The sequence below is a fragment of the Papaver somniferum genome, chromosome 9 (assembly GCF_003573695.1).
Source record: "Papaver somniferum cultivar HN1 chromosome 9, ASM357369v1, whole genome shotgun sequence".
NCBI lineage: Eukaryota > Viridiplantae > Streptophyta > Magnoliopsida > Ranunculales > Papaveraceae > Papaver > Papaver somniferum.
The window spans coordinates 180,882,598-180,897,590 of record NC_039366.1 but is presented as its reverse complement, the minus strand read 5'-3'; the positions used below and the strand labels follow the sequence as shown (position 1 = coordinate 180,897,590).

The 14,993-nt window shown below is 35.8% G+C and overlaps 1 protein-coding gene across 1 annotated transcript; it reads right to left on the bottom strand.

Moving 5' to 3' along the window:
- Window positions 1-11,558: 11,558 nt before the first annotated feature.
- LOC113312940 (acidic repeat-containing protein-like) lies at window positions 11,559-12,916 on the bottom strand. Its single transcript, XM_026561673.1, has 5 exons — window positions 12,743-12,916; window positions 12,415-12,616; window positions 12,256-12,370; window positions 12,082-12,168; window positions 11,559-11,937 (listed from the first exon to the last, which is right to left on the bottom strand). The coding sequence occupies exons 1-5, from the start codon at window positions 12,914-12,916 to the stop codon at window positions 11,559-11,561; spliced, it is 957 nt and encodes a 318-aa protein (XP_026417458.1).
- Between the last annotated feature and the right edge of the window lie 2,077 nt (window positions 12,917-14,993).

Below are 14,993 nucleotides of genomic sequence, written 5' to 3'. Positions count from 1 at the left end.
GTTGTAGAAAAGTTCGTTCAACTCAGACTTGTGTAGACTCGATTTTAGACTCAAATTAAAATAGAAAACTTAAAAAGAAATTGTTATCAAGATTATAAAAAGCACTGAGACTCAGGATTCCACCAATCTCCAATTTTTATGTGATTTAATCTAGTCAATATTTATGCAACTCTTTACGTTTAAAGTGATTCTAATATTTTTGCCTAGACAAGTAGATTCTCAAAACAATAATTGTAAATCGAAAGCATGGACCATCAAAAGATTTAACCTAAACATGACCCATCAATTGAGAACACAACCACTTAATCATAATCATATATTCGATTTCAGTTCAGTGCAAATAATCATAAAAGAATTACAAAAATTAAATTAAATAGAATTTACCACATAATAATTGGAAAAATGGCTTCCTCCGTCGCCTCAGCAATGGGGTTTAGCTCCTCATATTAGTCACTTGCTCAAAATATTTGTTTATGGTTCAAAAGTTGATTAAAAGATGAAAAACTATAACACTGATTATTTGCAACGGTGTAATGGAGCGTTGCAAAACAAAGGACTGACTGTTACAAAGAAGTCACTGTAGCAGTGTTACAAATTTGAGACGATGTTCTTATTTGCACGTTTGTTCTTCAGCAGCAGCAGCAGAAACACGGGTTTTCCTGCAACTTGATCAATTCAGCTCTGTAGTGCTACAAACTCCCCTGCGACTGCTCCAATAACTTCGTCAACTTCCCTGGAACTCGAACACACCTTTTATACTGCTCAGAAACCTAAAAATAACGATTAATTCTCTCTTTTTCTTTTCGTGCAAGCCACGACAATAATATTCTCTGCCAACTTCCTTACGCGTTTCTAAGACTTCTAAATCATCCGAAACTCTTCCTTAGATAGAATCCCACCTTAGGAAACAATATCACGCCTTTAGTCTCCCTGAAATTCCTAAAATAATTCCACACAGTTTCCGTATACAACTCAACCTCTGTTTCCTTTTTCCGGATTATCCAGCCCAATTTGATCGATTCCAGCGCACATACCAAGCCTGTTATGCTCAATCACGTTCAGCCCAATAAATTCCAGCAATTGAATCTCTCTAAAACACCCTAGAAATCCAACCCAAAGTCTGGTATGCAACCTGGTTCTTTTTTCCGCCTTTTTGATTTTTTGAAATGTTGAAGATGACCTCCCCCTATCCTGTGCTGGTCTCCCTTTAGCAGCTGCCTGGAAATGGATGCGCCTTAGTAATTGGTTACCCCTTATCCATTTGAGAGTCCGTATAGTAATTTTCTCCCACGAGCGCAAAAATCACTTTTTTAACCAATTTCGCCGCAAAAGCTTATTTCTCCAAAAATACCTACAGGGACATAAAAAGCCATAATAAATATAAAATCGAGCACTAATAATATATACAATTGAGATTATATAAGACACAAAAATGTGCCTATCAATGACCAATTGAATTGATCACTTTTTGTGGTTAATTTAGTTGTGTAATTCCAATTGAATTAATCATGGGTTTTCTTGTGGTTAATTTAGTTATGCTTTTCGATTGGATTAATCATGTATTCTTTTGCGAACAATTCAATTGAATACTTTGGACTCAAATTCATGTTTTCATGTGATTTGGTTATGTCCAAAGAAATCCTCCTTTTCTTGTGAAAGTAAGGTCGCCTTTGTTGTTCTTTCGGGAATGACATTTTATGGGGGAGAGTTCTTTTTGAACTTGCGCTTAATTTCCAAATCTTTGTGGGGAGTGCGTCTGTGGAATATTTAAGGGATATCTTGTATCTTTATTAACTCCTTGATGAATGCATTTAGCTTCGGCTTTATGATGGCATCTAAATTTGTTGGTATGTTAATACACCTTTTGGTCATGAAGTATCTCTGTGGAAATTTCATTAGGATCCCACTAATTTTCGTACCTTTGCCAATTTTTTTGACAAAAAGGGGGAGAATTAACGTGTAGTTCACACTACAAATACATATGTTTTACGGATCATTATGTAAGGGGGAGTGGTTTTCATGTTGAGATATGTATTGACTAAGGGGGAGGGATACATATCACCATAGTATTGTTATCAAAGTTGTGATACAATTGAACTTTGATGTTGTGTAATAATACTATGACACTGTATAACAATGATTGAGAGCATTTTGTTTTCTCATTGTTATAGCTTCAACAACTGTGATGCTGAACTTACAACCTTTAGGATCATGAAGTACTTGGAAGTGACGAAGATTTCGAGTCGCGTTGAAGATGCCAAGGAAATCAAGCATGTGGCTGAGAAGCTACATTTTTTATCTTTTTTTGTAATCCATATGTATTGATAGTTTTGTCAATAAAATTGACAAAGGAGGAGATTGTTAGAGCATTGATCGGTCGAACTCGCATCCGTTGCTATCTCAAGCATGTTTGTCAATGTTAGTGATCAAAACTATAAGTCTTGATTTCTAGCCTATTTATAGATGTCTCGGACTAGGACATAGATAGTGTAGTTGGGCTTAGATCTCTTGACGTTCATCTCTTGAAGACGAAGAACTACTAAGGGGAGCTTGTGGAACTTCTTCGACAAAAGGTATGTGGAGACTTGAACCTATCTATCACTTGGAAAGTCTATTTCTACTATCTCCTATATTGAGACATAAGTCGTGTTACGATATAGTTTTCTTTATACACATTTGAGATTTCGAGCTGAGTATATCTCGCTTACATATTTCTCGAAATATGTGTTGGTAAGCTTTCGATTCGACCAAGTTCATCTTATATCATGAGAAAATTTCCGAGTAACATCTTACATTTTTTGTGTGATACAATCATTTGATGTAGGCTTGGAATGTTTCGATAATGATTATTTCAATATCTTGATAATTGCTTTGATGCTAATAGTGTGTGAAAACGGCTATTGTCATTATAGAAGAATGTTTCAATGATTGAAATAAAGAGTTGATGATGTAACCATCTTTGGATATAAGCACATATAGTATGTTCGCACATTAGTGTACAAATCCATAAATCGGAAGCCAAGAGTATGCATATGTTTGTATACGAAATTGGTGAAGGAGACAGGTTAAGTATGCGTCCCCGTACGCATACTGGCGGAAGTTCTTGAACCGAGAATTTCTGCTGAGTTTGGTTTTTGACAAACTCTTAACTGGTCACCTTAAGTATGCGGGCGGAAGTTTTCGAACCAAAATTTTTTGCTGAGTTTGGAAACTTTACAAACTCAAAACTGGTTGCTTAAGTACGCATACCCGTACACATACTTAAGATGGTTACTTTGTAAAATCGGTCAGTTCATGGACTTAAATATTTAAATCATAAGGAATGCAATCTTTGCAAACCGCGGCTATAATGTCCATGACTGATTCAAGTTGAATCAAATCGTTCTGATTTCAACTGTGTTTTCTCAACAATTGAACAACTCTTTAACTAGTTTCATTTGAGTCATTTGAACTAGTTATGGTTAAGATGAATAAGGTTGATATGAGAGTAATCATATGGCTAACCTCGGTTAACTATTTGTGAATCAACCTGGTGTACACGTTTAGGTACGGTTACATAAACCTAAATAAGAGTACATTTCATTTGTGTGTAACAAGCTAAGTTCGATCTAACGGTTGAAAGATATTAGCTTGGTTGAATCATATTTTCATCTAACGGTGATTATTGAATGCTTTGTTACCAAGGTAACTTGGATTGCAAACCCTGATTTGAAAACTATATATAGGAGAACTCTAGCAACTGGGAAAACTAATCCCCACACCTCCTGTGTGTTACTAGTTGCATAACTAGAGTCGATTCTCCTTTAACCTTAGGTTTCTTCTAGAGACCCTGTAGGTTAACGACTTGAAGACGTTCACAATCCCCAACTATTATCTTTGTAGTTGCGTGATTTGATCTTGCTGTTTCTATCGTGTTGAGTGCAATTGAAATAATTGGATCGAGATTTTATATCTCCGATAGGCAAGATAGAAAAGTAATCACAAATAATATTTGTCTCATTGTTTGTGATTCCACAATAACTTGTTTCGCTAGTCGATTAAGTTTATTGTGAGGTGATTCATAATACTAGGTTGTTCTTCGGGAATATAAGTCTGGTTTATCAATTGGTTCTTGTTCACCTTGATTTATCAAAATACGGAACAAAAACTCTTGGGTATTTCTGTGGGAGACAGTTTTATTCAATCCTATAAACTTTTCTGTGTGAGACAGATTTGTCTATCAAGTCTTCGACTTTGGGTCGTAGCAACTCTTAGTTGTGGGTGAAATCAGCTAAGGGAATCAAGTGCCTAGTATCTTGCTGGGATCAGAGACATAAGGAGTGCAACTGTACCTTGAATCAGTGTGAGATTTATTAGGGTTCAACTACAGTCCAGTCCGAAGTTAATTGGTAGTAGGCTAGTGTCTATAGCGGCTTAATACAGTGTGGTGTTTAATCTGGACTAGGTCCCGGGATTTTTCTGCATTTGCGGTTTCCTCGTTAACAAAATTCTGGTGTCTGGTTTTTTTCTTTTCCGCATTATATTTTGTTATATAATTGAAATATCACAGGTTGTACGTTAAGATCAATCAATTAGAATACCCAACCTTTGGTTTACATTGATTGACACTTGAACATTGGACTTTGGTACCGTTCAAGTAAATCCTCTTATATTCAATCAGGCTCGCAGATTTCTATTTGCTGATTGCGGATTGAATTAAGAGTTAGAAATATTAAACTCTTTGATATACTTTATTCTAGATTGATTCTGACTGTCTAGTTTATTCTCTAGAAAGTGTATTGGAGTAAGTCCTCTCAGATTGCCAAACAAATTGTTGGGTGTGGTTGTTAGACCCCCGCATTTTCAAACACGTTCGAATAACAATTTCCATGAATCCATAGATACATAATATATCAACATGAGAGCGAACACCTTAAATGGCACTAAAAATTTCATTCCAGAAACCTTTAAAAATATGCAGATGCAATATCTAAAGGTATCAAATTAAAGTAATATCGTGAATTCTTAAATCAAGTCAACATAGATCCTACGAAAAAAAAAAAGCTATGTTCTCAAGAAAATACTAATTAAACCCCTCCCAGCTGAATAGATTACCTACAGGAAGATTTGAATTAGGGGAAGAGATGTCATTGCGATCATGCATAACTCCTCTGATTTCTTCAATCATAGAATAACAAGAGTGACAGTAGGGTTCAAATATCCAGTTAATTCCATAGTATCCATGGAGAAAAATTGAATGAAAATAATAAAAATAATTGATTTTTATATCTTTTTTTCAAACCCCCCTTGTGCAGCTTTTAACCACAACAAAAGAAATTCCCCTGAAATCATATTATTATTATTTGATTTGGTGTGTGTGGCTTCGCCCTGTCCCGTCTCGATGCATCAAATAGGTGGAAAAAATATAGGAAATATAGAGCACCAAGCTTGAATATATAGGAAATATAGAGCACCAAAATTTTGACCACCTTGCATCTTTTGTACTTCAGTTTGATTAAAACTTTCAAATCGTTTCAAGTTTGTACAATCAGATGAAATTTGAAGTTTCCATGCCATAGAGTTCTATAGTAGAAATTGACGTTTAGTCCCAAAGTTTGTGGGCTTTGGAGGCTTTAGTCCACTCATCTGAAGCCCAGTACCCTCTAGTCCAAATAAACCCCGCTTGAAACAATTTAGTCCAAAAGTAATACGAGTCCCAATTTTACGAGTTTTCAATGTATCCTAATTACCCTTGAATCGATTCCATATATATAAAGCGTGTTTTGAAATCAAAATTTATGGATCTCAAAAATGAATTCAAAACAGGGAGCAGGTCAGAGATGAATTTTCGGAGGCGATTTAACAGTTTCAGAGAGGATTTAATCGTTTCTTCATCCTAATTCAACTTCAGGTGACTTTTGAAAGTGTTCTTAAATCGTTTCTTCATCATAATCTCATATTTGAATTCACGACAGATCGATTCAAATCTAAATTTTGGAGGTGATTTCACAGATTCATAGAGGTTAGATTGGATTTGATTTTTTTTATGTTAAATCGGATTGATGGAGCATAATTCAACCTCAGGTTAGTTTTATTTTGGTTGTACGATCTGTTACATCTAATTTTCAGGTTTGTTTTTGATTTTTAGTTTTTCTGAGTTTATGAGTTGATGATATGAATTCGATCTGTTACATATTATTGTTTGTATGATCTTGATTTGATATTTGTTATATTTTAGCTTTTGATTCTCGTGAAATGATTTTTGTTTACTGTTGTTTGATGATGATTTTAGTTTTATGATGCATGATATGAAATCGAACTGATATTAGATCGTAGGCTTCTGATATTCAATTATGTGTTCTAGTAAGATTCTGAAGCTTAAAATGTTTATTATTTGATGGAGTATTTGATTTAGGTTTAATGTTATTTGATGTTTTTGGCTTCGATTAAATGTGTACTTTCATGTACACTGTTTAAGTTTTAGGTTATTCAAATCTAAAATTTTGATTTGAAGCTTCAAATGTTTATTATCATTTCTTTTGTAATGTGTAGGGGTATCAAATATGTCTGAGAAGGTTATTTATGTTGTTTTGAATCATGGTGTGAATTCTGATGCTTTTCCTGTTAATACTTCGACAACCATAAATGAACTGAAGCATTTTGCATGCAAGCATTGTAGGTCTTTGAATCCTGGGAGTATTCATTTCATCTATATGGATAGTGATCAATTAGTTTTTGTACAAGGTGATATACAACTGCAAGGTTTGATTGCTCTTGTTATTATTATTAATAATGATGATTTCTATTTGAATGTTGACGTGATTCAGAATCATGCTTCTTGTTCTAAGTCTGTTTGTAGCACTAGTTCTGGTTCTAGTACTGCAAATTCTTGTGTAACTGAAAGTCCTAAGATGGTAAGGGTGTTAGATCATGACACAGACAAGGGCAAGCCTCTGATTATTGATGAATGGATTTATGTTTTTTACAAAGTTGGTAGAGAATTTGTGGGTGGTGTTAAAGTTGTTAGACTTGCTGTCGATAAGTACAAGATGGTTGCTGGTCACAAGATTATTATTCTTAAAAATGACAAGACTCGTTTTACTGCAAAGTGCGAAGAAAATGATTGTGGTTGGAGGATTCACTTTGGGCCTGTAAATGGTGACATTTCTCAGTTCGTGCTGAAAGATTCTAATGTTATTCACAGGTTAGTGATGTTCATATTAGTCCACATTACGAATTCTTGTTTTTAGGCTTTTATATGTAGACTTGTTTTAAGTGTACATTGTGGTGCGCATTACTTGTTATAGGCTTTTTAGGTGGAACATTACTTGTTGTAGGCTTTTTATGTAAATTACATATTCTTGCTTGGTCTGTGTTTTGTTTTTTGCATATGTGGTGTTAGTTTTGAGATATTATTAGGTGTACATTGTGGTGCACATTACTTATTCCAGTTTTTTTTTTCTAGTTGTGGTGTTGGTTTGAGGTTGAAGAGTCCTTTGGTGACAACCAAGTTAGTCAAGCATTTGATTGCTGATAATATACAGGGTGATCCTAGTTTAAAGCCCAGACAGATCATGTCTCTTTTTATGAAGACTTATGGGTCCAATATTAAGTATCACCATGCTCGTAAAGGGAAAGAAGCTGTATTTGAAGAACAGTTTGGTGATGATGAGAAGTCGTATAGCGATTTAACTTGGTATGTCAAAGCAATTGAAAAAACTAATCCCAATAGCTATGTGAAGTTTGAAGTTGATCATGGAACCAAATATTTGAGAGGATATTCATTTGTTTCGGCGCTTGCAAGCATAGCTATAGGTATCTCAGGCCGATGATTTACTTGGACGCTACTTTCCTTATTAGTAGATTCAAGGGTACTTTGATGCCTGCAACATGTATCAATGGAAACAATGGTTTTTACCCATTTGCTTTTGCTCTAGTTTCTGCCGAAAACAAGGATAATTGGTTTTGGTTTCTGGAGAATCTTAAACAAGTTGTCGATGATTGTCAGATTGTTTTCCTTAGTGATTGTAGAGAATGACTTTTGCAGGGCATTCCAAAAGTATTTCCTAATTCATATCACATCTATTGTTTTTACCACATCAAGTGCAATATCCCCATTGGATCAGGTGATGCGAATTCGAAGCCCGTTATTGATTTGTTTTACAAAGCTGCTTACTCTTACACAACAGCTAACTTTGAAGAAGCTTTGCGGGGCATGCATGCAATTGGATGTGGACATGTTGCTAACTATATCAGGACTATTCCAAAGGAGAAATGGGCAAATGCATTTTTCCCTGTATGCAGATATAGTGCTCACTCTTCAACTCTTTCCGAGTCATTCAACAACTGGATTCTTGATTTCAAAAAGTTGTCTGCTTTTGCTCTTCTCGATGCGATTCGGTGAGTTTTATGCCTAGTGTTTCATTCATTTATTTTATTTGATGTGTACATATTCCCTTGTACACATGTTTATATGTGTACATTGTTGCACACATGGATTTGCTTGATCAGTAAATACTTGTACACATGTTTTATTTGTGATTCTACAACTGTGTGTACATTGTTGTACACATGTAGTTACTTAGTGTGTAAATTGTTGTACACATGTTTTGATTTCCTTTTAGATCATGTTTTGATTTTATGTTTTGTGTTTTTATTATGTTAGTTTGAAGGTTATGAAGAAGAATTCTGAGAGAAGGATAGAAGGTCTAGAAAATTTCAACACTAGGCTCACTTCCATATATGAGGCTTTGCTAAAGGAAAACATCGACATTGGTCGTACTTGGACTGTTACTCAGTCCATGGAAAGATTGTATGAAGTCGCGTCTCCCCGTTCTAATACTGTAGATCTATTACAGAAAACTTGTACATGTCACAGGTGGAAAGTTAATGGTTTTCCTTGTGCACATGCTTGTGTTGCCATTCAAGATACGAGGGAGGACATCTATTCATTTGTTGATCCATACTTCACCACTGAATGGTACAACTGGACATACCAAGAGATCATCTTGCTAATCCCCAATTATGACAAGCCGCAGTCTTATGATCCTAGTGATAGGGTTATTGTTCCTATTCCTGTTCCTCCACCTAGTAGACGAAGAACACAGCGTATCAAGAATGATTAGGAGAAGCAAAAGAGGCCTATGATGTGCACAAAGTGCTTCACCCTTGGTCACCACAACAGAGCTACCTGCCCCATGCCTTGATTCTTTTTTCTATGTTTGATTTGTTCAAAAGATTCTATGGGTTTGGTTTTTACTTTTGGTAATGTTTTATCAATTTTATTTGGCGTGGATAATTAGTGCCAGGACTTGTATACCATTATGTACACCTTCTTGTGCACTTCAGTTTTCTTACCTGTCTTTTTACATGTGTACCACTATGTACACCTTGGTGTACAATGGATGCTACTAGTCTATTTTGTTTAGTAATATTTTATGTTTTCAGATCTGTATAATTAGTAATTACTTTTGCTATGTTCAATTTTTATGTTTTCAGTTCTGCATGCTATAAAAATTTTAGTAATATTTTTATGTTTTCAATTTTTATACTTTTGATAAGTATAAAAATCTGTCAGTACATGTATGCCATTGTGTACATCTTCCTGTACCATTATGTTTTCAATATTTATACTTTTGATAAAGTATAAAAATTTGTCAGTACATGTGTATCATTATGTACACCTTCTAAACATTTTCTGCCCTGTCACTAACACCTTAATATTTCAAAACCTGTAATATACACTTCAATGGTAGTGATAAGTCATAAACTTGTAACATCAATAACATAAATATTGAAACTAATAAAAAGATTAATTCAAGGTCTTTATAGTAATGATAAGTCATAAACAAAGTGACAAAAACTGAAATTTGAAAAGTTGTCTGAAAGATAGAAAATGTTTATGAGCAATTGAGAAAGTGATCTTGTATAATGAAGCTTAAAAACTCTTATTCCTCTTCAATGGTTTCTTTTCCATACTCAGGCGACACTCCTTGTACTGTTCATCTTTTGCTATATCCCACACCTTTTCATACACTCCGACTTTTTTCAGCATCTTGGCCACCAATTTTGCTCTCATTTCCTGACAAATGTCTTCGGCCCTCTGCTGATCTCTTTCGATACTCTTTGTCTTCTTCACACTTCGTTTCATAAAGTAACAAGTGTATAGGAAGCAGTCTGGATTGATTCCTTGTGCAGGGCATTGCATGATTTTTATTTTGTGCAGTTCTATAGGTGCAAGACCCTTTAACGCTCTCTTCTTGTTGAGTTCCAATTGCACCACATTTTCCAGTTGTTGTGCATCATCTTTATAGTCCTCATTTGAGTGCAACGAGTTGTACCACTTCCACTCTTCATCTTCAAAATCAAACTTCAAAAGCGGCCAGTGAACTCCTACTGCCATTTGTACTGTAGAGTGATTGACAGGGATTACAAGAACTTCCAGATTGTCAGGCATGTCCCATATGAAATCAACCACAAGCTTTTGTTCCTCGCTGATGATATTGTTCTTCACATAGTACTGCAATCAATAATTTGTTGGAAAATAAAATGAATTAGGTACACCTAAAACAGACCAGAAAAATAACAAGCATGTACACTACTACATATCAAACAGATGTATGATATAGATGTATCCATGACATAGATGTATTATCTTGTATATCTATGTCCAGACCTAAAGAAAACACATAGAACACGCCATGTCAATCAGGTGTACTAGTATGTACACCTCATTAAAGTAACTATATATGACATTTTTGATTTGTTTTTTAGAAACTTACACATGCATTAGAACTTATTATTTCACATCTCATGTACTTCTGATCATCTGGATGACGAAAGCTATCTCTGAGCATTGCTGTGCAACGTCGATGGATGTAGAACTGCAGTACCTCTTGGTCCAGATATTTGTTGAACATGAGTTCACGAAGTACTTTTCCCACAATCAGAATTTCTTCCCTGACTGTTGGATCTTCGAGTCTTGTTAGTTCCCAAGCTACAAAGCTGCATAATCATAAAGGAAATGTTAACATGGTGTACATAGTGGTGCACATAACTTTTTTTCAATAAGATTCAATCATTGGTATAGTGCGAGGTATTGTTTTGTGAACTCACGTCAGGCTTGCATATTAGAAGAATTTTTGTACCCTTCTTTTGTCCTGTCCTGGTTCCATGGCAAGGTATAGTGGTGATTGACGAACATCTGGCAGCGGGCGACAACGATGATACTCATTTTCCTTTCTCTTTATTGGTGCATGATAGCATGGTTCTTCTCCCTCTTTGATCCCCTTTCCTTTTTGATCCACTTTCATCCTAACTTGTCTGGTTTTACCCTCGGCAGCGAAGTCAGGATTTAGTTTTTTCTTTGCAGCTCTCTTTGGTGGTGTCTTGGACAACTTTCCAATCGCTTTTGTCTTCAACATCTCTGCTTCCTTCATCCTCCCTGCTCTTGTCCTCACTGGTGTCGTCTTCTCTTCTTCTACCTCTTGGCTGCTAAAAAATTCACTAGGATCTTGTTGGATGAACTGCACTACTTCAACAACGATCTTTTCTTGTACATCTTCATTGGATAATGATTTTTACGACGAATTTTCTTTTGGATCTTCTTGGCTCAACAATGAAAAGCTTGGACACTCGTGTCGGATCAGGGTTGTTATCTTTTCCTTCACTTCAGATGGTGTCGTTCTGTAACAACCTTTTTCAAGCTTTACGAACACATTTTCAGACAAATTATCTAGAAGGTCCTCAATTGATGTATAAGTCTCATTCTCTGTCTCTTTTTCTTGTGTGAGTAAAAGGACCTGTTCTTCAACCGGCAACATGCCTTTAGGGTCCATCTGAGATATGTCTTGAGATGCGATTATCGTAGCTTCATCAATTTCAGCAGTTTGAGTGGCATCCATCACATCCTGGTCTTCTTGATCTTCAGCGATTGCAGCTGTCTCTGGCAGAGAAGTGCTGAAAAAATGCATTTTTTTTTAGGTTCTACAAAAGTGTACATCTTTGTAGACACACACACAGAAGAAATCACTAAGGTGTACATATTGGTACACATATACAGAAAATGAAAAGAAATGCGAGCTGAGATCATTTTCTTCATACCTAGGCTTCTTAGCAGTTCCAGACTCAACACCTTGCCTTGTTCCACCCTTGACATCCTTCTCTTCATTTGTCTTTGACAGAGGAGTGCTAAAAGATTCAAGTTTTGAGAAAGGGTACGAGTTTTAGCATACTGGTGTACAACTATCTACACATTCAATAAAAGTGATTTTATACCTTCGCTTTTCAGGAGTTTCAACTGGAACTTCATTCTTTTCAGATTCAGTTCCATGCTTGTCATCACCACCTTTGCTACCCTCCTTGTCATTGTCATCCCCATGCATATCACCACCTTTGCACCCAACTCATCATCATTATCATCATGCGTATCACCACCTTTGCTACCCTCTTTTTCATTGTCATCCTGATGCATATCACCACCTTTGTCACCCTTCTCATCATCATCATCATCATCATCATCATTATCATCATGCATATCACCACCTTTAGCACCCTCCTTGTCATCATCATCATCATCATCATCATCATTATCATCATGCATATCTCCATCTTCATTGTGCTCCTCCTCCTCCTCAACCTTGTCATCCTCCTCCTCCTCATCCTCATCCTCCTCCTCAATCTCCTTATCCTCCTCAGTTTCAAGCCGTATTTCCCTTGCAAATTTAAAGATTTCATCCAAAGTGTAATTACGAAAATCATTCACTTCTCTTTCTGTCAAGTTCATTAGACCAACTTCATTAAATTTTAGGCTTTTCTCTTCGATGAAATTAAAAAGCCTTTCTTGCCTCTCCTGAACTTCAGTAAGATCCTCATCCAACTCCTTTCTTTGCATATCTGATATGCACAGCTTTTCCTTCACTGCATCTGATAGACGCATTTATATGTCTAATTTGTCCTCAATATTTCGTATTGTTAGTACTTGTTTTCGTCCTTATTATGGTGTTTTGTGTGTTTGTAGGTATTTTTTGGAAAATAAAATTTGGTGGAAAAATCGGCTCGAAAAGTTGTCTAAAGCACCCGGAGGACACATGTTATTCGGACTCGCATTGTTGGATAAGGGGCGCCCAAATGATAAGGGGTACCCAAAGGATATTTACATCCAAGCAGCTAACCAAAGGCGCCCCTCATGGCATTTTCTATTCGCACCCCTACTCTGGATAGGGGGCGACCATCATCTTCCCCATTTGAATATGGTTTTTGGCGGGAAAAGAGTTCTTCAGATAACAGAATTTAGGGTTTGAGAATTGGACGTGTTATAGGGAGATTCAAGGGCCAAAACTTGTTGGGTTTGTATATATCGACACAGCAGATCTGGTAATGGTCGTAGTTTAGACCAGAATTGGCTAGAAAGATGGATTCAGGGATTGAACCGATTCTAGGGTTTTCTTCCTGTGGAAACCCTGTTAAGAGATTGGGCAAGTTTGAGTGAGAATCAATCAATTATTTTTGTTTCTTTGGGCCTGTTTGGACCACACAGGGATGATATGGTCCACGGTTCAGTTAGAATTGGTTGCAATTGTCCGGATGAAGAAAACAGGGGCGTGAGGTTTCATGGGACCGTTTTTTATTCTTTCCCGAGTTTCTCTGTGGTTAGCATGTGATGGGAGAAGACGTGACTCATTATGTATTGTGTTTGGAGTGAGTAAACACGAATTGACAAGCTGAAGACGTGTGCAGGTAAAGAAAATGGAAACAAAATATTCCCGAGAATATTTTTTCTTCAATGCCGAGTAATGGAAGATTATATGCAGTTATGATGGGAGATTTGGGGGCAGTGAAGCTATATAAGTCGTTGAGGGTCAGTAGAGTGGGGACGGAGAGGTCGAGAGGATAACTCAGGAGCAAGAAATCACGAGTTGATCAAACTCTGTTTCTGCTGCTGCTGATGATGAAGAACACCAAGAACAGACTTACCAGGACAGTCGTTTTCCAACAGTGACAACGACACTTAGCCGAGGGTCGTACATCAGAGGCAGACTTATTTGCTACAGTATCAGTGACACATCCTGTGGGTCGTTCTGGTTTGTAACACATATAACTGTTACAAACCCGATTTTCATTATATTTCTCCCTTTTCATCATTTGTAAACCATTTTTGAGCAATAATAATGAATTTCGAGCGTGATTCCAACATGATGATGTGCCAATTCTCTCACAACCAAGGCAATGAGGAATCTATTTACGCATGAATAATTTGGTAACTATTATATTTTCTCTAATATTTAATTATAATTCACTCAATCACTGCTTTTGCAGAGTTTTTAATTGTTTGCATAATTTTCTTCATTAGTTGTGATTCAATTAGATAGGTTATGCTTTTATTAGATAATCTATGCTTAGGGGATACAATTAATTTTTGAGAATTTGCCTGATTATTTGTGAGTTAAGAAAATAAGGGACTTAAAGATAATTAGAGTTTTGGGTTATTTACCATCATTCATTCATTTGTAATAGTGGAATCAGTGTCTTGGTTATTTTCTCATATCTTGAAATAAAATTTTGAGTTAAGTTTTCTTTAATTTTTAAGTCTAAATTCTTTTGCTTTCACAAGTCTCAACGAACCTTTTTACTACAACATTATTGAGTCACATCAATTTTTGGCGCTGCCGACGCGGACTTGTCTTTAGGCTAGAGTTTTTAGAATTTTTTTTCTTTTTTAGGTTTTTATTTTTTTTTATTTTTTTTTTCTTCTTAACGTTTTTGGGTTTTTGTATTTTCCTTACAGAATTTGGAATTTTGAGCGAAAGAAAATTTTGCCAAAGCTTTTGGTGAATACTTAAAGACTTGGAGTAAAAGGCAAAGCGAAAGGAGCGAAAGAAGAAGAATTTTGTTTTTTATTTTATAAAAAAAAAAGAGAGAAAAAAAAAGAGAGACATTTTTAATTGTTTTTATTTATTTTTTTAGACTTTCTTTTTCTCTTGTACTTTATTTTTTGGACTTTGGACTGCAAACTT

Bases quoted from the DNA above. Each gene is read 5' to 3' on its own strand.
- LOC113312940 (XM_026561673.1), bottom strand. From the start codon at position 12,916: ATGCGTCTATCAGATGCAGTGAAGGAAAAGCTGTGCATATCAGATATG. The intron at 12,617-12,742 runs GTGAATGATTTT...GAGGATGACAAG, and splicing joins TGAACTTGACAGAAAGAGAA to GTTGAGGAGGAGGAGGAGCA. The intron at 12,371-12,414 runs GTGGTGATACGC...TTGGGTGCAAAG, and splicing joins TGAAAAAGAGGGTAGCAAAG to GTGGTGATATGCATGGGGAT.